Consider the following 25,874-nt stretch of genomic DNA (forward strand, 5'->3'; position numbering starts at 1 on the left):
AAACAACATAATAAACACCTCATAACAAACCGTGTCGTAGGTGTCGTAGGCACTGATAATACCTAGTATTAATATATAGGAACAAGTGGAACAAAATATATCAATCCCATATTTGTAAGAGCTCTCCCCCAATCCAAAAATTGTGAAAGAGAACACTTATTATAAGAGATTCCAACAAAAAGTAACCTACAGACCTAGTGAATGTCGCCTCTTCACAAATTGTCAAATTTACAAGGCCTACTGGACAAAATTGCAGATGCTATGCTTCATTTCGTGTTTGTTTCTGCTACTTGCAAGCTAGATCGTACCAAATGCTTCATAGATGCAAAACAAACAGTCAGGCAGTTACGGGATCATAGCAGAAAGCAGACACCTACAAGGAAGATCTGGCTGTGTATGCACCCGAGTAGTTCCAAATGAAGACGATCCCACACGAAGCAAAAAGATGTAAGCATCTTTCTCCAACAAGAATGTAACTATAACTCATGTTTGTGTTTGTGGAATTGTGCTTCATCATCCTTCTTCTGAGAGAAGAGAAAGTGGAACAAGTTAAGAAACTTACTAGTAACAGAACAAGGCTCTGGTTGTTCTTGCTTTACGTTGCAAATTGAGTTGACATCGTGTTTAAGATGAGGACTGACAACTCTTTCCTGCAAAACATCATAAACGGCCATAATTTAAGGGAAAAGGGAAAAATAAGAGAAAAGAATCATTTATGACAGCTGGATAGCCCAAGATCTAACCTTGAATACTTCAAAAGGGCAGAAATCAGTATAGTCACAGCCCTACAGAGCAAAAAAAAACATCAGAATCTCTTTTTTTTAACAGTGCAACAATGTATTAATTATGATAGAAACCATATTACAAAAACCATAGCTTAGTGAGTGAGTGAGGATGTGAGTCAGGTACCCTCCGACTACATGGATCTTATTACCAACCATGCATGCTACAATATAACCACAAGACCAAAATTTACTTGCAAAACAAAGAAACAATACGGCTATATAAGATATGATATGGAAGATTGCATAAACTGATGTGGGCGATAACGATCCAGTCTAAGGCGACGGATGCACATAAACTGATGTGGGTGATTACAATCCAGTCTAAGGCAACACTCAACATTCGTGAAACATTCTGCTGTCTTAGACCCAAATTCTTGAATATAATAAACTGTTGGAGTCCATTGAAAAGTAAATTATGACGTAGACATGTGGTAAGATATAATTCTTTGCAGAGTTGATGGGGATCATGCAATATGGTTACCCCAAAGGGAATCCACTTTATATAGTAGAATATATATCTTTGAACACTCGAGTCTTGAGAATCCATAAGGGAGCAGGATTAACTAATTCCTAAGAAAAATACTGTGCGTTTAACAAGAGTGGTCCACACGCATCTATCTAGTTAGTTGCTTCTTAGCATTCCTCTATGGAGCAATATCAGAACTTAAGAAACCATATCCTCAGTTATATCTTACCGGCAATGGGACTGGAATTTCGTTGTGTAGTACTTGCACAAAATACTGGCTCGCATCGCTAGTTGGACAGCTGTACAGAACAAGTATATTATTCCCAGCAAAAGGTGCCACAGTGCTTCCCCTCCAATTTCTTTTGTGTGGAGGCTTTAATGGTAATTCCAGAGCCTCATCCCGTTGTGTTTGTGCAAATTCTGAACTCAAAAAGTATGCATCAGTATAGGAAGAAATGTACACTTCTAGAGAAACTATAACTAAATCTCCTCTTCAAGACTGCAGTAGTAGATGCAGAGGGGATGCAAGTCTTAACCATGCATGTCAACATGTTTTCCACGTACAGACAGAACACATGAGAAGCCAAACATGATAAAAGCTCACCAGCTCCATCAAGAAAGAGGCCAAGCAGACAAGAGAAAGGTACAACAGTTTCAGCATGAGCAAATCGAAGTCTAGCCTTTTCATAAGATCCTGGAGTATGGTGTTCTACAAAAACAAGAAAAGGAAAAACAGCTATGAGCAATTCTTCTATCGTTGTGGATAAACAAATGTACGCAAAAACAAAGTACAGTATCATGGTACTATGATGCCTAAACACAGCTTAACGCAACACTATGCTTGGGTATGTCATTTAAAATTGCAAAAAATGGGGAAAGTTGTTATCCAATTTCCTATTAAGATAATCAGGTACAACTGTGACAACATACAATACCTTCTTTAGCCTTTATAGCTTGCTCCATGGACTGAAAGACATCTTGAAGCAATGGTAATCCCATGTGGTAGTTTATTGATTTCCCATAACCCTTCAATATAAATACTTCCAAGTCATCCGTCCACTCCAATAGAGAAATCTGTATATGCATCGGAATTCTCATTAGCAATATACTAAAAGCAAGAAAAAATATTCAAAACAATTAAACTAAACATCTCCCCATACAAAACAAAACAAAAAAAGGAGCAATAAATGAGACATGAGAAGCAAAAGAAAGAATAGTGATATTCAATAGTTTAACCAAAATGCATGAACAACAGCACATAAATGCTCACGTCGGGGTCTTGCCCCTATCAAATGAATACTAAATAACCAATGTTACAATGACAACCAGAACCCCATTCACGAAATACGTACTGAATGAATAAATATATTTTTGACGATACGGACTGAATAAGCTTACTATCATGCCATTTTTATGCACAAACATTTTCATGAAAAAGAAAAAAAATATTAAGACCAAAAATTATTTGATAATAAAAAGAGAGGGAGGGCCTATGCATCTGCCCTTTCAAAGAGGGTGAGAGCCTCTCAACATGGGAACAAAAGGAACATAACAAAATAGTCAAAGAATCAAAGAAGAACCCACCGGAATGATGCCTCTATTTTCAATGACAAATCTAGCACAATTGCAAAACTATAGTATATACTGAAGTAGACAACTGAAAATGTAGCGCAGGTTTATAGGTACAGACTGAAATCTCTAAAACAGCCAAAAAAAATAGGACTAAGGTGATACACCAAGTTGCATGAGCTAGGTAGATTCTGGAAAATTTGAAAAGACCACGTATTCACCATGTAGCAAACCTAGAGACTTAAAAAGGGCTCACCAAATGACAGTCTCAATGCAATATTAGGTGATACGCACCAAGCTTTGAAAACAATAGACTCGATTCAGATGCTCATTCGAGCAAAGTGTATGACAACAAACAAAAAGAAACATAAAGTAACAAACAAAAAGAGAAAAAACAAGTGGTACAGAAAATGGAAATAAATATCCTTGTCAAACACAGATACCTCATAAGGGGAAAACAGTCCACAAGCTAGATCAGTTGTGTTCAACAAAGATGCTTCCTGTCAAAGGAGAAACAGAAGGGTTAGTATGGCTCATTACAACGAAGCTCAAAAATATGATAGTTCGTTTACCCAGATTCAGAAGAAGAAAAATAAGATAACTGTTTTGCACAATTTTTGCAGATTCAGAAGAAGAAAAATAAGATAGCTGTTTTGCACAATTTTTGCTAATGAAAGTCGTAGATATCTAGGCCTATACGTATAGGTTAACTTACTTGCTTGCACAGAAACCACAGTGAAGAAGTCTCCTGTCTTGTAATATTAAGTGGGTACCGCTTTGCTAAAACTGAGGTAACTTCATCTAGAATAGGTTCCTTCAGTTTTTCAACCGCAGGCTCCTGGTTTTTCCTGTAATCCTGCAATTATGTGATTAGGTTAAACAAATGAATTTAAAGCCAATTTGGTTATATTAAATTAGAATGTAATCACTCTCACCAAAAAAAATTACTCTAAACTGTGTACCTTGTAACTTGCACAAGTATCAAAAAACCTGAGCAATGTATCACTTGCTCGACTCTCACTAATTACAGAAAAAGCTCGATGCTGACCTGGTCCTAAACTTCCTTTCCCTTGAAACAGTCCCATCCCAAATGACACAGCACTAGCTGATGCTCGAGGAACCTGTCCAGTTGAACAAAAAGGTAGTACTAACTTTTTAGAACATAATACAAAGAGAAGCTACTCAAAAACAATTGTACTTAAGGAAAAGATACTCAAAAAAGCATGCAAAAAGAAGAGACGTTACAAAGAAATAGACCAATATTTTCATTCGCAAAAGAATTGTTACGAAAACATAAATACAGGTCCTTAATGTCTTCATAAATTAACAGTTCCTCTATTAGACTTTCATTATGATTGTAATGTGTATCAAATTATCAAAGTCCATTCAATCTGTTGCATCCTTAACACCAATTAATCTATGCAAAGATATGAATAACAACAAATAATTAAAAGAAATAAAAAATAAAAATAAAAATGTACACAGTAGAGGTAAACATAACACTGCAGTGGGTTTCCAGAACTAAGATTTGGCTACATTGCTACTTATATTAGTGTTGCACCCAACATAAGTCCTTGTTAATATATTTACTAAATTAGGTAAATGAACTAAGAACAAATGATGACCTAGAAAGTGAGACTGTAATCCAAAGTCATGAGCCAATAAACGGGAAGGAAGCCAGAAAAATCTCTTCTTTAAACTGACAATGGATCAAACAACAAAATATACAGAGCAGGGTAACAAATTATACATCTCTGCTTATCGTGTCTATGATTCAAGCCTCCCATCCTTTCCAAGGTTTTCCTGCTAACACTTCATTTTACTTCAACAAATTCAACTTCTTGTGTTTGTCTTAGGAACACCAATAGACGAACTAGGGTACCAAATGGCATGATCCTAAGAAAAGCCACATGCACAGATAAAAGGTTGTGGTAGCAATGAATTAGTCAATGCACCAAACTTTCTCCATCACTTTCCTCCCTGAACTTATATGTCAACAGAATTTTGATTGCCCAATTCAGGCACATTCATGGACCAGGCCAAACTCAATTAATGGGTCACCAACGAGAGATCTCTTAAAGTAAGCTGGGAAATGAAACTTGAATCAAAGCTGGTGCTTATTTCTCATTGCAATTTTAGGCATGATAAAGATATAGGTGAGGGAGACAAAGCTAGCAATAATCAGGTTCATTTGGAAAAACATAGTGTCAAGAATGCAAGTGCCAACAACATGATAAAGGCGTGAAGGATATGAACAAGACGAAGAGCCCAAAAGACTGCCTACAATGTAACTATTACAGTCACAGACTGTATTCTCCTTGGTAGAATTTGAATTTATTATAGTGCCCTCTAATTTGGTCTGCGCAGTACATAAACAAAGATATACACCCTTTGAACCAATAATATAGTTTAGCTCCAGTTACGAGTAAAAAAGCTAGACCCTCAGAAAGTCAGAATAAATTATAAACCATGTTGCAAGAAAATCTAACAAGCTAGTAACTTGGAATAGTGATGATAGAGACTTATTTTTTCATATTTTACCTCTTTCATTTTTGTATTATTTTTGTTTCCCTATTCTCAAATGGTAGGTTAATCTATTTCATAATACACCCACAGCAAGTGACTAGCTAAATTGTTTCCTAATGCCTCATCTAAATAGTTTACATGTTCTAATTTATATACATATAAAAGCTTTTGGGGTGTTGGGAGGATATTCTAGTGTGGTAGTTTTCCACTGGTGGGGGAGTAATGTGAATAGAGAAGAGCCTCACGAATATGAAAGAAATAAACAAAAGAAATGACTAACCTGGGTGGCTCTTATTGTGTATATGTCCGGGTGATAATCCTCATCAAACAAACATTTAAATCTTTCTCTAATTCTAGTCCCAAGTTGATATAATTCCTCTTCTCCTTGGGGAATCAGTTCACCTCCCACTTTCTTTCCTTTCCATGGAGATTTCCATCCCCATAACCAGGAAGGTATTTTCTTCAAAGCCTCATCTTCCTCTGGTAACCTTCTTTTCACTTCACTCAGAAGAACTTCCAAGCTGGTAGCCAATCTGTCTAACTCCCTCATACGCTTTTTAGTTGGTGAACGAGTTCCATGCCTTGCCTATGCATCCCAAAACAAACAAAACATAAAAACTCGTGAGCAGAAATAAAAATAACAAGAACAACAAAATAGATAATGCAAACACTCGCTAGCGATTTACCACTAGATTAATGTGAATCGGAGTACATTCCCTCGGGATGGTAGAAGGTACAAAGTTACTGTCAGCAACATCTTTCACAGCATTGTATCTGCATTAGAAGAACCAAAATGATCACTAGGTGAACGAAATAAAAATGGAAGAATGCAAGAGTTTTGACCCCCCAAAACATCCATCTCCTTGGACTGTTTCTGCCACATGTCAAGCTTTTAAATTTTCAATTTTCAGATTCAAATTACCGCTTTGTATTGCTTTGGAATTTGGATCATTAGCAACAAACACGTACATGACCCAAAACCAGAAACAGTAATATAAAACTAAGTTGTTTCCCTTACTGAAAAAACACATTATGAACAGTAAAACATATTATAATTCTGCCTCAGTATTGTAAAGGGAAGTGAAGAAAAGAAAGATAAACCTGGTAACGGTGGAAAGATGTTTACGAACGTCGAATTTTTTTTCAGAGAATGAAATTGTTAATAAACTGAATATAAAAATTTACACAGATTTAAAAAGATTGAGAAATATTATTATAACTGACACAATAAAACATGTTCAACAATTTATATACATATAGAAATTTTCCATCCCCATCTACACTTCAAGAAATTATTGGGGTTAGTAGCTTTTTATAAAAAAAATTTTCCATTTTAATAGGAAAATGATTTTCGCTTTAATTAGATATCTTTATATTTTACGATTTAAAAGATTGAGGGGTAAGTCCAACTAACCCTAAATATAAATGATATATCAATAAATATCCATAATATCCACAATATTTGACGATATTTTAGATATATCCACGATATTTGCATATCAAACAATGTAAAATATCCCCAAAGAGAGGGATATATCCACGATACATATTAAGAAATTGAGTATCGATAATAAACACCCATATTCTGATATTCTGTACTATGTCTATAACTACTCACGTTTTTTGGATGTGGACAATTTAGTTATTGAGATTTGTAACCATTTTATTATCTTTTTTACCCTTATATAACTACCAAATTAAATATTTTCACTAACATACCACCACCACTACCAGATATATCCATGTGAATCAAAAATCTCAATAAACACCCATATTCTATATGCCCTATGTCCAGAATGCTTTAGTTATTGTCTCTTTTTACCTCTTCTTCTTCTTAAGATTAATCCTTGCCAACTTTCTTCACAAGTCAAACTTCTCTATCTTCTTAGCTCAACTGAGACAAGCAAACCTTACAATCTCTCCTCAACAAGTTCGAATGGTAATCACGACCTCTACACAGAGAAACAATAAACATCAATCAGTATCAGTCATAAAAGAAAAAGAGTCTACATTTATCAAAGGCAAACATACCATCAAAATTACAGATGAGATTCTTCAGATAACTCCCAACAACACAATAAGAATCAATTATCAGCAATGGCCTATTTTCCCAAGATTCATTACTAACCCCATCCAATACAGGAGAATTTTTCACCGTGGTTTGCAAACTGAAATTGTTTGCACTAGAGCGCTTAACATCAAAATGCTTCAAAATGTCAAAACCTTAAACAACCTCCAGGTATTGCCAACGAACTGGCAAGGGACTTTCTCACAAAAATTCAAAAAACTACAAGTCAACTTGGGAAAGAGCAAACCCAAACCAACTTTCAACTTCGAATCTCACCAACAGAATCCGACTTATCTACTTCTAAAACATCATCAAACCCTAGCAACTCTTCTACAAACTAATCATAGCAAGTATCGTCTGAGTCCGACATAACTCCAGATCTAAACAAATACAACCTCCTAGAAATCAAGATAATAACAAAACAAAATTTTTACATTTTTGCTCTCACACCGTCCTTAGAACTTGATCAACCTACCACAAGGCTTCTTAAGCAAGCCAACTCTTCAGTTTCCCATAAGGCGTAATCATTACAGAAAATTCCAAAAAGACACGTCGACTCATACAAACAATCAAAAGTAAATCAGATTCATTCACCTACATAAAAACCGAGGCGGTTATCAAATGATTCAAATGTATATTAGACATGTGTCCGACACTACAAAACGTTTCTCCAATCGAACTACTCTAAGTTCACCCTACTCAGCAGCTTACCTCACACGGGTTTACCGACCTCTAAGAACGGTCACCAAGCAGTTCGGAATTTGGATGAATACTTATTCTCAAACTACTTACATCGCATGCTGATGTAACGGTCAACAAATGCAACTATTTCCCGCAGGTCTAGAACTTCAGCCGCTCTCTCTATTACTCTTCAATAAAGATCAATTAAGTCTCACGTCAAAAGAACCTGACATGACGCAAAAGACGGGGAAGGATCACCAAGATTACTATATAAAGAGAAGATGAACTATATCTGACTTGATTCAAGTTCACCTCAGAACTTGATACGGGGCAGCTCGCACAGACCCGAGCTCAGCCAATACCAAATCTCACCCCATTTTCCTACATTTTCTTAGAATTGAAAGGTTTTGCCACAAGGAACTATAGTGCATTCCACAAACTTTGGCTGAATGCTAAAGATTGTTGTGACTTCCTAGTCTATAATAACCAACTATACTTAAATAGCTCATCCTCCTCGACAAATCAATATAAAAACATGCATCCCCAGGCTAAAATTTTACTCATGTATTATTTTAACATATTCTAGTATTCTGGACCTTTTAAATTTATTTTCAAATTCTATTAATTTTAAAATATTTTGTTTAAAATATATATGTAATTCCCAAAGTGCAACAAAAAATAAAAAACTGTATAAAATTTTGAAGAACTACAACTGTAAGGAAACACTGAAAAGTTACAAGCCAAAATTCAAAAAAATTTGACCAATGCCAAAAAAAAGTCCAATAATACCATCTATTTTCATTTAAAACTTAAGTTTACCAACCTAATATTCTTGTAATGAAAACAAATGAAAAATCAATATAGCAAGGCTAAAATTGTATTAAAATATTCTAGAGGTTTTAAACATTATTCTATAATAAAATAAAATATCTAACTGTATAAATGAACAATTACAAAAGAAAAATGGCAAAAGACACATCAAAATTTTTATAAAGTATTCAAAATGAAATCACAAATTCACCCAATTACCAACATACTGCAGACCAAAGGTAGTGAGAATCTTCAAATGAAAAAAGATCCAACTTTAGAGTTCAAATTTTTTAGTTGAGATCTTCAAATGAAAAAGATCCAACCTTTGGCATTTCGGCATTTGGCAAATGAAAGAGTGTTTTTTTTTTTTTTTAATTCAATATATTTCGATAAAAATGGACGAAGAAAATGCATTGTGCTAGTTAGCTGATATAGATGATATCATTTGGAAAAGAGCCAACGTCCAAAAAAGTACCTGATGCCTGCCGAATCAATCTAAAAGGCATGGCTCCCGGCTCTGGAGGTTGAGGGTGGTGAGTGTTTTTTTATTTTTTTGGTGAAGGAGGTTGAGATTTATGACTTGGTGGGGCAGCAAATGATCTACCGGTTATACCCTTATTGAATTTTGATAAAGAGATTAGAAAAAGTAAATTTATTTATATATTTTTCTGAGTTGTGAAAAATGGCTGAAGCTACAACAACATCAGGTCTTCGAATCCTTCTTCATCAACATCAGAAAGAAAGAACTCCTGTTCACATCTCTAGTCATGCTGATCGTGACCGAGTTATTGTAAGCAATCATTTTACTCTTGCATTATAGTACAAATAAGTTAAACTTTTGATAGTGAATTTGAATTGTAATTTTTGGTGATTAATATGAATTGTATTTTATTGACCTAGAATTTGTAAACCCTAAACATTAGCAATTTACTAAATTATCCATCACTCTGTTGCCATCAGGATATATTCAAAACTGCTATATTGAAATCCGATTCGCCTGAAAATTTCGCGCTTCAGACTGTACAAGATGCTATAAAACCTCAGGTATTAACAACTACTCTACTGCATTGGACATTTGAGACATTTGAGACCAGTAGTAATAATGTTTGGTTGTGATTAGGAGAGAAGTTGTTGGTGCTTTTGAGTTTCTGAAACCTAATGTTGGAGAAAACTATGTAACTGAATGTTCTTTTTGGCAGAGGCAAACGGTTTTAGTCCAAGATGAAAACCAGTCGCTGGAGAATGCACTTCGGACTTTACTACAAGAGTTGGTGGTAAGTTACTATCTCCAGTACCTTGTGAGCTCAAAAATGTGAATCCATATTTGTGAGCTTAGTTTCATTCATTTTATATAGTTTTTCGTTCATCAACAATGTTGATCTCTTTATTATTTGTTTACATTTGTAATTTGGTTGTTTTTACCTCTGTTTATGTACAGTCATCTGCAGTTCAGTCTGGGGAGCAGATAATGCAGTATGGGAGATCAATTGATGATACGGAAAGTACCCACGGTCAAATACCCCGACTTCTTGGTCAGTACAACTTGAGACTTCAATCTCTTCTGTATAAACTTATCCTCTAGTCCGGGTTTAGTAGATGGTACAATAACTTATGAGGAATGAGGCTGTGACTTTTTCACATCTGTTTCAGATATTGTGTTGTATCTTTGCGAGAAAGGCCATGTTGAGGGTGGTATGATTTTCCAGCTTCTAGAAGATCTAACGGAGATGTCAACCATGAGAGACTGCAAAGAAGTGTTTGGTTACATAGAGAGCAAACAAGATATTTTAGGGAAGGTGTGTATTGTAGTTGGCAGTTATTGTGTTATCATGCTTTTGTAATTGTATTGTAGTGTTCCGAATATGGTGAACTTTTTCTACTTCAAAATTCTAAACATTGATACTTCCATTTGAACAATTTGTTTATCGGCTTGCAGCAAGAGCTTTTTGGACGAGGGAAACTTGTGATGTTGAGAACCTGTAATCAGCTACTTCGTCGTTTATCAAAGGTAAGATATAACTAATACTGATTTGGAGCATCCCATGAAACATGCCTATAGTGCATTACATCATGTTTCGTTAGTGTGTACACTTTGGGAAAAGGGGAGGGGGGAGAGCTTAAAAGAATCTTTATTATTTTATGAACACTGAAACTAATGTAGAGAGGATTACTTTCCTTTTCCTACTTAACCATTTTTTCTCATGAGCTCCTGTTTAATCTTGTAAGAGTGGTGGCACCATTTCCTGATGATTCTTAAGGTAGGCTCAGAAGTTTGGTTTTTGTCAAAACACTATGTTTCAGTAGTTTGAGTGGTTACTTCATATATAGAGAGTGAATAAGTTAATAAGGAATGAGTGGTTACCCCATCTTGGTTTTTGAAAATTTTGACGTTATTTTTAGACATCATTGTAGTTTACAAATATGTTACAGTTGCAGAACTCTGGTTTATCTTTTATATGGCCATGAGTTTAGTGGCAAACAATGCTTTGCTCGTGCCTCGTCTAGGACATCCTTGAGCAAACTTTTCTTGGTTGTTTGCCTTCTGTAAAAAAAGTTCCACTTACAAATTTCTATACAAAGCTAAAAAGAACTGAGCCGAAAAAAGAAAACATTTGTAGTCACTATTCTCTTTAAAGGTTGTCTGATTGCATGATGTGTAGTTACAGTTTCCATTTAGGATTTACTTGAAATATAGTGCACTAATGCAAGTATCATGTGTTTTAGGCTAATGACGTGGTGTTTTGTGGACGGATTCTAATGTTTCTGGCACACTTCTTCCCACTTTCTGAACGTTCAGGTTACTGTTTGGTATTTTGTCTCAGACGTATCTTTTTGTCAAAATCATTTGTTGGATTATCATGCTGCTCTTTTCTAATTGTGAATGCTTACAGCGGTTAATATAAAGGGAGTTTTTAACATTTCTAATGAAACAAAGTATGAGAAGGATGCCCCTGCTGGTAAGTCCTAACTGTAAAATTTCCTGTTTTGTTCTTAATTGCATGTAAATTTTGGGTCAAATGTGTATTCATACATTGTTATGTTTGTTTTAATGCGATAAATTGGATTTCAGGAATTTCTATTGATTTCAACTTCTACAAGACCTTCTGGAGTTTACAGGTAAACTTCATTTTTTGGAAGTTTGGCATATTAATACTTCCAAAAAATTTGTTTTCCCAGCTTATTTGTTGTGCCTTTTGACAGTTCTGACAGTCCTTAATACAGAAATGTTTGACCTAAGTGCAAAATGTTGATCGACTTGCCAATAAAATGCTGAAACTAGTAAACTTTAACTATCAATATCTTCTATATGTAATTAATTAGATGGCTAGTTCATCCATTCTATTGAGGAAATGTGCTTCAGTTATGTTATTTTAGTGATGGCACTTGGAAGAATACGTGTTAGCTGAGTAGTACATAGCTTATACCTTTTAAATAGATATGGCATTTCCAGGCATTGGTTAATATCCTATGCTTGTTTGGATTTCAGGAGCATTTCCGTAATCCTGCTACTACAACAGTTGCTACTACCAAGTGGCATAAGTTCTCGTCCAACTTAACGGTATATCTGTTTCCATGAGACATTTTTCTTCTATCAAGAATTTCAGTTTCTATATGGTCTCATTGTAGCACTCTAATTAACGTTTAGGTCATCTTGGATACCTTTGAGGCTCAACCATTGAGCGATGATGATGGAAAAGCAAATAATCTTGAAGAAGAAGAGTCAGCAGCTTTTAATATAAAGTATTTGACTAGCAGTAAACTAATGGGGTTAGAGGTACATAAGTTAAGAACATGAATACTTGAATTCTGCAGCCATTCCAAGTTATTTTTGTCAAATATTCCATTAGTAATTTATTTCTTTCACCCACAGCTGAAAGATCCAAGTTTCCGACGTGATATTCTCGTACAATGCCTTATACTGTTTGATTATCTGAAGGTACATATGTTGCCTTATATCTTTCTCTAATTCTGTGATAAAGGGATCATCAATGAGCATTGTGTAATATATGGACAAGGAGACTGTTTCAGGCTGTGGTTATTAGTATAGTCATTCCAACTTCTGGAAGTACTTGAGGGGGATGACATCTTATTCTATAGACCTGTTTCTATCTGATCAATTGTGTTTCTTGGGTAGTAGAACACCCCCAACTGTCATAGAAAAGGAATTGCATCATGCAGTTGGTATATGTTATCCTCTCGTATGCACCAGACAGCGCATTTTCAATGCTACAAAAGTGACACTATTTAGTCTAAAAAGATGCAGTTCTTTGATTGTTTAACTCCTGCTTCTAAGATCTTGGGGACAACCCTCTAAGGCTTGACTGCTGGCCTTATTTATTTTACATTAATGAATAGGGCACTAGTCCTCAGTGGCAACAGTTAAGGTTTTCCTAATTTCCTCCTTGAAATAAACTATGATATGCTGACATACTGAGGATAGTACATGCTCAACTAAAAGTCACCTCTTCGCTCGCATTTACTTAATATGCCTTACATATTACAACTAAATATGTTCTGCTTTTACTTCTTTTCATATAGGCCCCTGGGAAGAACGAAAAGGATGGTCCATCAGAGAGCATGGTCAGTGTTGTTTAAGCTGATTAGTATGAAACTTGTCATAAATATCCTTAGAAACACTTAATATGTTACTTGAATATAGGTTCACAGTTCTTCTCCAGTTTGAATTTCTTTTATTTCCCTTCTATTGTCTGAACTCTCTCTCTCAATAATATCTCAATTTACATCATGTTCTATATTGAGGATCTTCTTGTTTATTTAAAAGAAAAGACGTCACTGATGGTCATTGGTATTATTTATGTTTCTGGTTAAACCCTTAGCCAATTGTATGGGGGGAACTTTGGGTATAGTGGTGTCTGAAGAAAAGATATCCTTTGGTTTGGTTGTCTGGTAAAATATAGTTCTACTAATAGGTGGGCCATGTAAAGTCAGACTGATTGTGGACTACTTATAGGTGGACCTTCATAAAGTGAGACTAATTGATAATGACCAGCAATCAGTCAGCATTTTAAAAATTACTTGAATTATAGTCTTTTTTTTTCCCTTTTTTTTACTGTTTAAATCATGATCTATCAATGATCAGGAAACACGATTTAGGTTGGTTTTGTATAATGAGTTATCAGCTGGGGTGGAAGTGCATGGGATCAGTGGGGAACCATTTGGTGTCATGGGCCCATCGGAGTAATACTACATTGACACAGAAAAAATGACACAGTCAAGACACAGTGACGTGGCATGTTGCAACATCAATGTTGCAGTGATGCAAATAATAGCCAAAAATCTTTTTTCTTTCACTCAAAATATTTATTCTCTTTCTATTATAATCTTTCTATTCTTATTTTATTATTTTCATTTGTTTTTCATAGCAAACCATCCATTCCATTGATTTTTCATAGTGCAACATTGATGTTGCAGTGGTTTTCATAGTGCAACATTGACATTGCAGTGGTTTTCATGGTGCAACATTGATGTTGCAATGATATTTCTTTGTGCAACATTGACGTTGCAGTGGTTTTCATAGTGCAACATTGATGTTGCAGTGGTATTTCTCGATGCAACATTGACGTTGCAGTGGTTTTCATAGTGCAACATTGATGTTGCAGTGGTATTTCTCGATGCAACATTGATATTGCAGTGGTGGTTTTTTATATTGCAACATTAATGTTGCAGTGCCACGTCACTGTGTCGGTCAACTGTGTCAAGACCTCTGTGTCAGTGTAGAATTATTGGGGCCCATCGATACAAAATATGGATAATGGGGGATCTGTATCATTATTATATCTTTGATTAATAGGTAATCTTTTCTCTATGGAATAAGCTATTAGTTTAAAAAGGTGTCTAACAATCATGTGTTCCCACAAAAGAGAACGTGCATTTCATTGGTCAGATATATCTGACTAACCCTCTTACCCTATAATCAGTGTCTAGTGTTAGATGAATTTTCTCATTTGTCCGAGCGACCTAGTTGAAAGAGTATTTTCGTTGGACGAGTTGAACCTTCCTCATGTAATGTTCTATCTTATTGACTTGTTGATTCATACTTTGCTTTTGGTTTCTAATTTTCTATGTGGGGTGATCTGCAGAGTTTTGTTATTGCGGTCATCTAAACTACATATCTGCATCATTTATATTTACTTGTAAAACATTTTAACCATATTTTATTTGTTTCTGATTCTAGAAAGAGGAAATTAAGTCATGTGAAGAGCGTGTAAAGAAACTTCTTGAGTTGATTCCGCCAAATGGAAAGGACTTTCTTCATAGCATTGAGCATATACTAGAACGAGAGAGGAATTGGGTAATAAATCTTCATCTTTCATTGCTTTTATACTGCCTATGTTTAGTGAATGGGTTCACACATGCAAGTAACCAGCAAGTTGTCATTTTTTTAGTGTTCCGATCTCCAACATTTATATGTTTTTTTTATCAGGTTTGGTGGAAACGCGATGGTTGCCCTCCATTTGAGAAGCAACCTGCAGAGAAGAAAACGGGCCCCGATAATGTGAGAAAACGGTATGAAATTTTATTTTGTTCTTTCGCTATCTTATTACTTCATTAGATAATTTATTGTTTATTGAAAGGTGATTAAACACTGCTCTGACAACTTAGTAGCTATCCACATGACCACATGTCAAATGATGTTCCTTTAGTCTTTGGGACAACAAGTTGGGCCCACATTGATGGCTCAACAGGGCCAGATACGCGGGGACCCCTAGTTATAAATATATTAGCACGAGTCAAGATTTACAGCTATGGCATTTGAATATTAGGAAGAAAAAATATGAGTAGTTTCTCTTAGCAACACTCTTTTTGGAGTCGAACTTTTATCGTTATCCAAATTTTATTGTGAGCTATATATATCTTTTTAGCTTAGTATCGTGTTTTTTTTGTTCCTTTGTTCACATGCAGCTAAACTGCTAGAGGTTAATTCCGTATTGTTTAAGGCTCCATTTGCTATATTTTTCCAATTGTTTTACTTCTAACTATACACTGTCTCTTGTCTGTAGTAAGCCTCGCTGGAGACTAGGAAATAAAGAACTTCACCAGTTGTGGAAGTGGGCAGATCAACATCCGGTATTTTTCTTGCTATATGGTTTTATGTTTTGTTAAATGTCCGAGTTACTTTTTGAGGATATATGTTAAGTATTAAGTAATCAAACTGATTCATTTTTCATGTGTTCTAAGATTGCCTCCCCCCCCCCCAAAAAAAAAAAAAACTCCTTACTCATAATTACTCAATAAATAACTTATTCTGCATTTTTTAGAGACATTCTGGGTTGCTTTTGTACAAGCTCTAGCAGGCTTTCTGAGAAGACCTTGTAGACATCTTTTCCAAACCCTAAATGTAAGGAGAAATGGTAATAGTACAGGTGGTGTGTGGCTATAAAAATCTAAAAATAACATTAATGATACCAACAATAATGGTAATAGAAGCAGAAGAGAAAGGGGGGGAGACCTCTTTCTGCTCTTCATTTAGACTTGCTCTCAGCTTTCCTTCTTCCAGCACCTTCATGATTGACTCGTTGAGTTACTGAGCTCATCTGGATTGATTGATTGAACAATAGATGTTTGGGGGGGGGGGGGGGAGAGTGTTGCAAGTTCAGAATGATTTTGAAACAAAGATTTTAGAATTTGAAATTTATTGCCTAAGCATGTATTCTTCTTGTTATTTGAGGTTATGTATAGTGAATTATGTAAAATTCTCTCAGTGGTAATGACACGTAACTTCTTGTCTCAAATCCAGAATGCTCTGACTGACCCTCAGCGTGTTCGCACCCCTTCTATTACAGACTATTGGAAACCCTTGGCTGAAGATGTGAGCACTTTCATTGTTGTCTACTATTAGCTACCATCTTAATTTACATTATCGTAATTAAGTTTTTTCTGAGTGTGCATTTTAAGCAACCATCAACCTAATTCAGAGCTGTGTGCTTTTCCTCAGATGGATGATTCTGCTGGTATAGAAGCTGAATATCACCACAAAAACAACAAGGTGAGTGTATTTGTAAACTGTTTTTCAAAGGTCTTTTATGGTGATTAGCAAGGTCTGAATTCCATATACAGTAAATTAGAGCAGAAGTCGCTCCACTAATCAGATTGCATCCATGTGTCATACAACCATTACCTTGGTATTGGTTGTTGTATTTCAGTTGATATGGGTTCCCTACAAATAAATTTCTTCATTTTGCTCTATGTATACATGTTTTATGAGCTTACAAATTAAACACACTTTGACTGTATTATGCTTTTAAATTTCTCGAGTTCATTCTCCTTTTTCTTTTCCCCCATACCTAGATCCCACACCAATCATCATTATAATCTATTTTCATTAAAACAATAAAACTAAAAAGAACACCTGATTTTTTTAGCTCATTGGTCTCAAAACACTTGTTCTAATGTTGTATTTTTTTGAGAAACAGGTCTACTGTTGGAAAGGTCTTCGATTTTCATCTCGACAAGACTTGGAAGGATTTTCCCGAGTAAGCTTTAATGATAATAGTGAGAGCAGTAATGAAATTTAATTATATGAACTAAATTTGTATGGGTCACAAATGCAGTTTGCTGATCATGGTATTGAAGGGGTTGTGCCCCCGGAACTTCTGCCACCTGAAGTTCGTTCCAAATATCATAATAAACCTAGTGATAAGTCCAAACGAGCTAAAAAGGAAGAAGAAACCAAGGAATCTATATCACATGCAGAAGATAACCAGGTAGAAAACCATATGTTATTTTCATTTTAGCATTGCTCGGTTTCGTTGTTGTTACCCAAAAGAGAACTTGACAAATTCTTATCTTTGTAATTTTACGCAACCAAGGTTACATACTTACATCCGTTTGATGGACATCAATGCTTAAGGGATTTTTTTTTTTTTTTCTTTTATAAAGATCACAACCTCTGTGACGGAGAATGATGCTGGAGGTATTAGCACCGAACTCGAAGATTCAACACTGCCAATGGATACCGAGGTCAATATTTCAGAAAGTGGTGATCCAACGCCTGAAGAAAATCAGAAACTAAGTCCAAGTGCAGAATTGGGTCAAGAAGCAGGCCAGTCGGAAGCAGAAGGTGAAGCAGAAGTCGAGACGAGGATTATGGACGGAGAGACAGATGCTGAAGCAGACCCAGATGCATGAGCTGAGGGCTGAGGCTTGCATGTGTTCTGCTACCTGCAGGGTCGTGTGAAATCCCAAACTGCACATGGGTTATAGAAGAACACATGACAGAATTCTGCAATGGTATTTAATTGGATCCGGTACAGAAAATTTACCAACCTGTAAACCATGTCGTAACTTTTGATGACCGTAGCTACTGTCTAACTATTTGAAAGCGGGATAATTTGGTATGATACAGTCTTACAATTTTCCTTTGTAAATTCTGCAAACGTTCAATACGAGTTTCAGAGTTGTGTTTCATGCCTAATGCTAGTACAAGAAGACATCCTTATGCTGGATTTCCAGTTTGACTCCGGAGTCTTCCTTTAGGTTTCCAAATTGCAACTTCACTAATATATGCTTAAAAGGGCCACCTTTAACCAACATGCAGATGCGTAACGCATCTTCTTATAATTGTTTATAAAGATATGGAATTTCATTCAAACAAAGAAAATTAACTCCAACTCCGGTATTTTGGGCAAATCACCAGATCCTAATCCACAGCAGACTATAGATGACACTATACTTAATCAACCTAGGGACAATTCAACCAGATTTCACTACATTACAACATACAACTTCCAGTGTTAGGGTCAGCTACTTGAGCAATTATTATAAACAGATGTTATCGAGGCATTTGAAAAGTGCCACATTAACAAAATCCAATCACGCAGGCATTCTCTTGCTTGAATCAACTGAGCCTGATATACAGGGCAAATACCTGACTAATTGGATTTATGTATAGTAGGGGTTTAGAATGAATGATCAAAACCACTCAATTAGTTTGATATAAATGCCATTTAAAATCCATTAGTACCGACCAACAAAACTCAAGGAGAGAATCATAAAACCTTAAAATTAACAGATATAAGACTCTAATCACCAAAACTTATAATTCTGTCTCTTTCCTACTCTTAAGAAAATGAAACCAAGTGCAACAAAAACAAAAGCCAGAATCACATCTTGATCATCCACTTTACTTCTTCTTTCCACCCTTGGCAGCATCCCCAGCCTTGGTCTGCAAAACAGGAAAAGATGACATAAGAATTATGCCAGAGGTGAAACATGGAGTCCTGTACAACCACATATTTGAAATTACAGTAGTTACCTTTTTAACTCCACGGATCTTCTTAGCCCTGTTCTTCCTCTCCTTCAATTGTTTTCTTGACTTCTCCACCTTGGTATCTAACCCATTCTGTGAAACAAAAATATGTGAGGGCCCAAGTCAATAACTTGAACAGATTTCCAACTTTTCTGCATACAACAAGGGAGCCTCCCACACTCCCACGTCTTATCTAGTTCAAACTCAATTACAAACCATAAATAAAATGAGGTTCCATTTCCTCTTTTAAAATACACAACCGAGTAACAGTCATTCCCAGATCAAAACAACAACAAAGGTGATTCATACAATAGGAATGTGTACACAGCATATAAACATAGATAACATATTGGCACAATTCTACACAAACATTGAGGCTCCCAGCAGTTGTGCTTTGAAAAAAATGACCAAGAACAATGACAAAGTTGCGTTTGTACAAAGACATTTACTATGTCAGGTGGCATTGAATGCAATTACAATTGTCAGCATAATGTAAAAAAATACAATTAGATTATATGCAGTAGCATAGCATGTAAACACAGAGCACATCAGGGGACAAACATGAAAGAAAACAAGCAATAAAACAATAGTCAACATACAGTTATGAAATGGAGAGAAAACAAACACACAGCAAAGATAGAAACCATTTTTCAACAGAACTTACTTCCACAATTTTAAAACCATAAGCATGTAAAAAAGAAGATTGCATGAGCAAAGGAGACAAAAAGCACGTTCATTATGTGAAAACTTGCCAGAAAATAAGTTGTTCTAGACACCACAATCCATTTCAACAGTATGAGTTAGATGCAGTGTCATAACTCATAAACACCTTAAAAACTATTTTTTCACAAAAAAAAACAAGATAAACACTCAAATGTAACACCTTGACCCTCATAACAACTTCACGTCTACATCCACAAACTGGGATCAATATCAACTATAAAAACTGCAATAGATTTATCATGTCATAATTTGTTCCAATCAATTGTCAACAACAACAAAACATATCAAGCAGTAACTACTCAATGGAAAATGGGTATACATGCATAAGCAGTACATAGCATTACAATTTTTAATATAATATAATAGGTAGCTAAAGCAAATCACTATAAGCAAGTATGGCAACATAACACAAAAGCAACAGAAATTAAACAATGCCAATAAAAAAACAAACTTTAACTTACCCTGATAAGCAGCACATAGCATTACAATTTCTAATATAATATAATGGGCAGCTAAAGCAAATCAACATAAGCGATACCAAATACCCTCGGCAATAACAAGTATGACAACACAGTATATATCAAACGACACATAAACACAAAAGCAACAGAAATTAAACAATGCAAATAAATAAATAAAAAAAAAAAAAAACAAACTTTTAACTTACCCTGATGAGCCTATACTTGGGCTCAAACTTCTTAGCACTGTCAACAGAGTCATAAATCAAACCAAAGCCAGTTGATTTTCCACCACCAAAATGAGTCCTAAACTTGAAAACAAAGATCGAATTTGGATCCTTCACTTCATATATCTTCGAAAGCTTCTCCTTCAACTCCGCCTTTACACCACACAAACAAAACCAACCAAGACTCAAAAAAAATCTAATTAACGAATGCAAATGAGTTAATAAAATAATATTATTACCTTGGAAACATTTGGTCTTCCAGGGTGAAGAACATCAATAACGAACTGCTTCCTGGAAAGAAGACGGTTGGTCATGAACTTCCTTGTTCGGATCGTAACTGCTTTGCCGCTGTCTGCCATTTGAAGTTGTTTTGAGATTGAAGCTCGAATGAGGAATGGGGGCGAGGGAGGAGTGAAGAAACTTTGTTTGTTTATATACTAGGTAGGGTTTTTTTTTTTTTATTGAGCTGTTTATTTGTTAATGAGCCCAATTGTGACATGGGCCTTTTGTTTATGGGTTTGCAGTTTCAACCGGGTCACCCATGGAGGCTGGATTTGGGCCTTGTATTTATGGGCCCTTCTATGTGTACTTGTGTAGATACAATAATAATGACACTAGAAGTCGGGCTATATATATGCGATTATGCGAATATAGCAATTAGCAATTCACAATAAGAGGGTAAGACCAGTGGTTGGGACTTGGGATTGGATCGGATCTCAGAAAACTCATCCTAATTGCATATCCATATCTCTATATAATTCAAACAATCAACATGCAAAAAATGTTGTGCATTTTTATGTGATTTTAAAGGGCCCGATTTTAAAATACAATAAACTTGAAGTAGATCTCATTCTTGTTGTCTTTGGTTTAAACCAAGTTCTTTAAAAAAAAATCCTTATTTAGTATTGTTTGTTGAAAAAAACAAAACTTATATAGTAAGTTATAATGATTTGTCATCTCATCTCTTAATGAGTGGTTGATATATTCTAAACCCTAGTGGGCCAAAAATATTGGGTTTAGAAGGCCCATAAAAAAGCCTATGTAGCTGGTCGTTCCAAAGGATTAGAAAGCCCATAAAAACCGGCTAACCCCAACTAATTTTATAATAAGAGAAAGAAGACGGTTGGTCATGAACTTCCTTGTTCGGATCGTAACTGCCTTGCCGGTGTCTGCCATGTTGAAGTTGTTTTGAGGTTGAAGCTGAGAATGAGGAATGGGGGCGAGAGAGGAGTGAAGAAACTTTTGTTTGTTTATATACTAGGTAGGGTTTATTTTTTTTTATTGGGCTATTTATTTGTTAATGAGCCCAATTGTCACAAAGACGTGGCCATGGAGGGTGGAATTGGGCCTTGTATTTATGGGCCCTTCTCTCGCTATGTGTAGATATATATACAATAATAATGACACTAGAAGTCGGGATATATATATATATATATATATATAGCAATTAGCAAGAAATTGGGCTACAGAGCTACTTCAAAAATAAAATTACTTTTAAAGACCTGAAAATATTATTTTTGGGTTTTAATACCATTTTATGAGCTAAGGATTTGGTTTATAAGTGGCTCCAGTCAATTTTCTATGAGAGATGTATAGATGAGGAAAGCGTGATTTATAGGTGGATGTTCAAAAGACCAGTAACAACTCAAACTGCTGGTAGAGAAGATGGTATTCAATTCAGGATGACAAACATTATAAGATTAATGGCAAAGCAAAAAATGATTGCTAGATGTAAGGCTTTATGTATGGAGTTTGATGTGTGTCAATCGAGGAAGGATGCAATTAGAGCGAGGGCAAAACTTATTGGCGTGAACACCGACAAAAAGATGAAAACTAAGTTGAAGCAGATGAAAGTTTTACAAAAGAAAAGTGCTTCACGACACAACTCTCGCCGTGGAGCGTCCTGACTTTCATTTCTTGATGCGGGGATAGACCACTTTTCAATTTCCACTTCTACCACTTTGCATAGAAAAATGGCTTTACCACTATGATCTCTGCCCATCCCTCCATAGCCACAAGCCGCTGCGGTTATGAAACCATCGAATTTACTATAGAACCTCCATTTTCCTCGATCTTCCATGCATAGTCAATAGCTTGTTTGCTACTATATATAAGCGGTAGCCACTCCAATGTTGTGTAATAGTAGCGATCATGCAGTTAATCGAGGTCCTTTAATAGTGTGCGAGTATATAACCTCATCTTTGAGATGATCTTGGGAGTCATCATGAGTTGTCCTCTTGGCTCTAAATCTTATGAGATTCCTCTCGCTTGAAATGGCGTTGATAGAATCCCAAAACTGCATCATATTGACATCATATACTTTCGTGTTATTGGCCTTACACGCGTCTCTCCGTTCAAGATTAGAGCTTAGAACCGAGTTCCCAATCCCTCAATTTTTTAACTCTCAAAGAACCAGATTTGGAATATCTGATCATAGAATATGTGCTTGGAGTTCTCGCTAGCATTACCACCACACGCAAGAAGAGGAGTTGGAATACCATGTCTAACTGTCCAAAACAAAAGCCATGGTTTGCAAATGTGATTCTTGGCAATGAATCACCATGGTTTGCAATGAGAATGAGTTAAAGGTTTATTCTCAAAATCATCATAAAGATACAGTACACTAACCTAACATCTCTCCTCCAACATGTCTCCCTAACCGACCAATGTGATTCTTGGCAATGGAAAGCATCAAAGGATGGAGGCTTTTCGGTTAAAACCTTTGCATACAGGGCCCTTGCTCAGCCACTTCCACTTCTTGGGGTTCACCCCTGGAGCGTAGGCCGCCTTGATTCTGGCATCAGTATATCAAGACCATCAAGACCAAATTAATACTGTACTAAGCCCAAATTGGCTACTTTGATCTTTGTTATAACTTTTTCTTGCTTTAACTACACTTAATCTATCATTGCATACTTTCCACTTATGCATCTGATTGAAATAACAATAATATATACAGAAGAATAACTTTAGTAAAAATTAAAAAAGTGGAAACATTCTATTGCAATAACGGACTAATGTATGCTAATAATATCCATGTCTGTTGCATTGGCAAGTATAAATTAAAAATATAATATTCCCCGGCCAGTTGAGCTCATTCTCAAATAACAGATCACAGAACTTGATTAAATTAGACCTATATTTTAGCAGATTCGGACTTGTATTCTTTAATTAATTACATGTAGGAAGTGTTTCAATTAGTGTGGGAAGTGTTTCAAAAGCTTTGATATTAGAGTGTCACGTGGCATACCAGACTCAAAAGCTTTGATATTAGAGTGCCACCTAGGAAAGAGAAAAATCTAACTTAGAGGTCTCTACTTTAGTATATAGATAGTAGATTTACGAAAATCCTAATTGGAACCGATTTGTTCTATATTTAGGCATGTTCCAATCTAATAGCCATTATTCACATCACTGCTGCATCCAAATCAAATCTTATTTCTTCATGATCTAATTGGAGCATTATTTTGCAAGTGCAAAATGCACAAATTCAATAAAAACAGTTAGAAACAAATTTGCAAATATTTAAAATGAACTCAAATACTGCTCTAACAGTTCTTCCAATGGAAAATTATCTAATAACCAAATATAATCATAAAGTTAAGAGTCCAAATGAGTAGCTGCCATCACCATCATTAATAATACACAATTCACCATAGTTAAAAAGAACTGAAAAATACATACTGCTAGGGTCCTCATTACTGGTGAACTCATTCGAGTTCATTCTCAGAGAATGATAAAGGCAAAAGAACCCATACCTACTAATTTCTGCATACCTTTCTAAAGATGATGACGCAGAAGTAGGAGTTTTCATCTCGAATTTTTATGTTTTTTTTTTTTATTTGCTCGGTATCTCGAATTTTTATGTTTCTTATTCTCCATACACATCTCTTAAAAATTCCCCCCGGATCGATGTTGAAACAGGTTTGAAGATCAAGATATTCAATGCAGGGACATCCATCGAGAATGGCTTGCAAGCCCCTATTTGACGATGTGCTTTCAACAAGACAAAGGCGGCGTAAATCGAGGTTTTTCGCAATAGCAAATGCCTCTTCGTCCCCAATTGGCCTTCCACTTCCATAATATTCTTACCAAATTCAAAGCGAAAATATTTCAAATTCTGCAAGAACGACCTAATTCTTCAATCACTTTCCTCTCAAAATAACCTTGGGACGAAGTACCAAGTCTTCCAAAAAGATCAAGTCTTTTGAAAAGAGCAATGTATGCATTATCTCATTCAATAATGCCCGAAATCCTAATCGAAGAGATTTCAACGGATTTGATTGATCAACAATGTAGTTCACAAGCCCCTCAAGAATCAAAGAATTACCCGAGAGTTTTACCAGCTGTCCCAAGAGCTTCTATCCAATGCTTCCTTAGCAAAATTTTCAAAATGATTTCGATGAGTAAAATACTTTTTTGGCTCTCTAAAAATTATAGAGCGAAAAATTTGGGGCTCTTTGGAAACTTCCCGCCATAAAGAACATACCTTTTGAGCATTGACTAGAATTTCAATTACCCCAAGTTTCATAAAGATCCTAATCAAAACATCTAGAGGCAAATCAATCCAGGTTCCTCACTTCTTTCTTCAAAGTTTTTCTTCTTTTGATCTTTGTCACTGTTGACAAGTTGTACTTCTTCTTTTGCTCATCGTTATGCACGCGGCATATATGAACCTTACAAGATTTAACAATGTGGTTCGACTTGCGCAATTTCTAGCCTCAAAAACGAAATCCAATCAATGATCAAAGCAGGTCATCGCTTAAACTTGGACAAAAAAATTGAAAATTAGTCAAACGTGAAATCATTAGGATAAGCAAAAGTGTACACAAGCACACTCTCAAGACGAGAACTCATGCCAATACAAGAGGATGGGCACGTCCAACTAGGTTATTATGGAAAACACGCCTATGATCAATAATGTATATGCAAATATATTGATAGAGAGCAAGAGAGAGAGAAAGAGAAATTTGGTTGGTACTACAAGAAAAAAACATTAAAAAGAAGGAACACAAAAGAGCATTCGAAAGACCCAAAGCACAAAGCACAAAATCTCCAAACATGGTACTAGAACATTACCCTTGATCTTGTGCCCAATGAAGATAATAACTTTTTACTCAAACCGTATACTTAGCTATAAATAAAACAAGCTGTGAGGAGTTGAGAGCCTTGGAAATCTTTACGTCGATGAATTTCCTGGTGGCTTTTTTCCCGTATTAGTAGCGGAAAAAAAAAATGTCAAGGATATGGTTTATGGTTTTATTTGGCACAGGTGACTTTCATTCTACTGT

At 35.6% G+C, this 25,874-nt stretch overlaps 4 protein-coding genes and 1 long non-coding RNA gene across 5 annotated transcripts; 1 reads left to right on the forward strand and 4 right to left on the reverse strand.

Moving 5' to 3' along the window:
• Nucleotides 1–219: 219 nt before the first annotated feature.
• Nucleotides 220–6,521, reverse strand: LOC147521317 (uncharacterized; the record flags this gene model as incomplete). The annotated part of the gene is made up of 11 exons (XM_086558392.1): nucleotides 220–650; nucleotides 744–785; nucleotides 1,481–1,671; nucleotides 1,856–1,960; nucleotides 2,187–2,325; nucleotides 3,264–3,320; nucleotides 3,536–3,676; nucleotides 3,783–3,941; nucleotides 5,627–5,932; nucleotides 6,033–6,120; nucleotides 6,448–6,521. Coding segments are annotated over 11 exons (1,476 nt in total), but the record flags the coding sequence as incomplete, so codon positions are not given.
• Nucleotides 6,522–7,210: 689 nt separating this feature from the next.
• On the reverse strand, nucleotides 7,211–9,433 carry LOC147521318 (uncharacterized). The gene is made up of 3 exons (XR_015192814.1): nucleotides 9,381–9,433; nucleotides 8,207–8,321; nucleotides 7,211–7,298 (listed from the first exon to the last, which is right to left on the reverse strand). It is a non-coding gene; the product is annotated as an uncharacterized LOC147521318 (long non-coding RNA).
• Nucleotides 9,201–18,294, forward strand: THO1 (nuclear matrix protein-like protein). Its single transcript, XM_086608064.1, has 21 exons — nucleotides 9,201–9,695; nucleotides 9,866–9,949; nucleotides 10,105–10,179; nucleotides 10,344–10,437; nucleotides 10,556–10,701; nucleotides 10,842–10,913; nucleotides 11,630–11,702; nucleotides 11,797–11,862; nucleotides 11,976–12,022; nucleotides 12,393–12,464; nucleotides 12,552–12,680; nucleotides 12,777–12,842; nucleotides 13,445–13,486; nucleotides 15,102–15,218; nucleotides 15,351–15,433; nucleotides 15,928–15,994; nucleotides 16,665–16,736; nucleotides 16,863–16,913; nucleotides 17,341–17,400; nucleotides 17,479–17,631; nucleotides 17,807–18,294. The coding sequence occupies exons 1-21, from the start codon at nucleotides 9,588–9,590 to the stop codon at nucleotides 18,053–18,055; spliced, it is 1,926 nt and encodes a 641-aa protein (XP_086464190.1). The 5' UTR covers nucleotides 9,201–9,587; the 3' UTR covers nucleotides 18,056–18,294.
• A 541-nt stretch (nucleotides 18,295–18,835) lies between these two features.
• Nucleotides 18,836–21,027, reverse strand: LOC147521320 (small ribosomal subunit protein eS24z-like). The gene is made up of 4 exons (XM_086556871.1): nucleotides 20,823–21,027; nucleotides 20,566–20,736; nucleotides 19,182–19,268; nucleotides 18,836–19,091 (listed from the first exon to the last, which is right to left on the reverse strand). Exons 1-4 carry the CDS (start codon nucleotides 20,940–20,942, stop codon nucleotides 19,050–19,052), a joined length of 420 nt encoding a protein of 139 aa, XP_086412997.1. The 5' UTR covers nucleotides 20,943–21,027; the 3' UTR covers nucleotides 18,836–19,049.
• Nucleotides 21,028–24,138: 3,111 nt separating this feature from the next.
• LOC147521321 (putative F-box/LRR-repeat protein 23) lies at nucleotides 24,139–25,220 on the reverse strand. Its single transcript, XM_086558399.1, has 2 exons — nucleotides 24,924–25,220; nucleotides 24,139–24,657 (listed from the first exon to the last, which is right to left on the reverse strand). The coding sequence occupies exons 1-2, from the start codon at nucleotides 25,112–25,114 to the stop codon at nucleotides 24,345–24,347; spliced, it is 504 nt and encodes a 167-aa protein (XP_086414525.1). The 5' UTR covers nucleotides 25,115–25,220; the 3' UTR covers nucleotides 24,139–24,344.
• Between the last annotated feature and the right edge of the window lie 654 nt (nucleotides 25,221–25,874).

Source organism: Coptis chinensis, chromosome 1 (assembly GCF_015680905.1).
Source record: "Coptis chinensis isolate HL-2020 chromosome 1, ASM1568090v1, whole genome shotgun sequence".
In the NCBI taxonomy this organism is placed as follows: Eukaryota; Viridiplantae; Streptophyta; class Magnoliopsida; order Ranunculales; family Ranunculaceae; genus Coptis; species Coptis chinensis.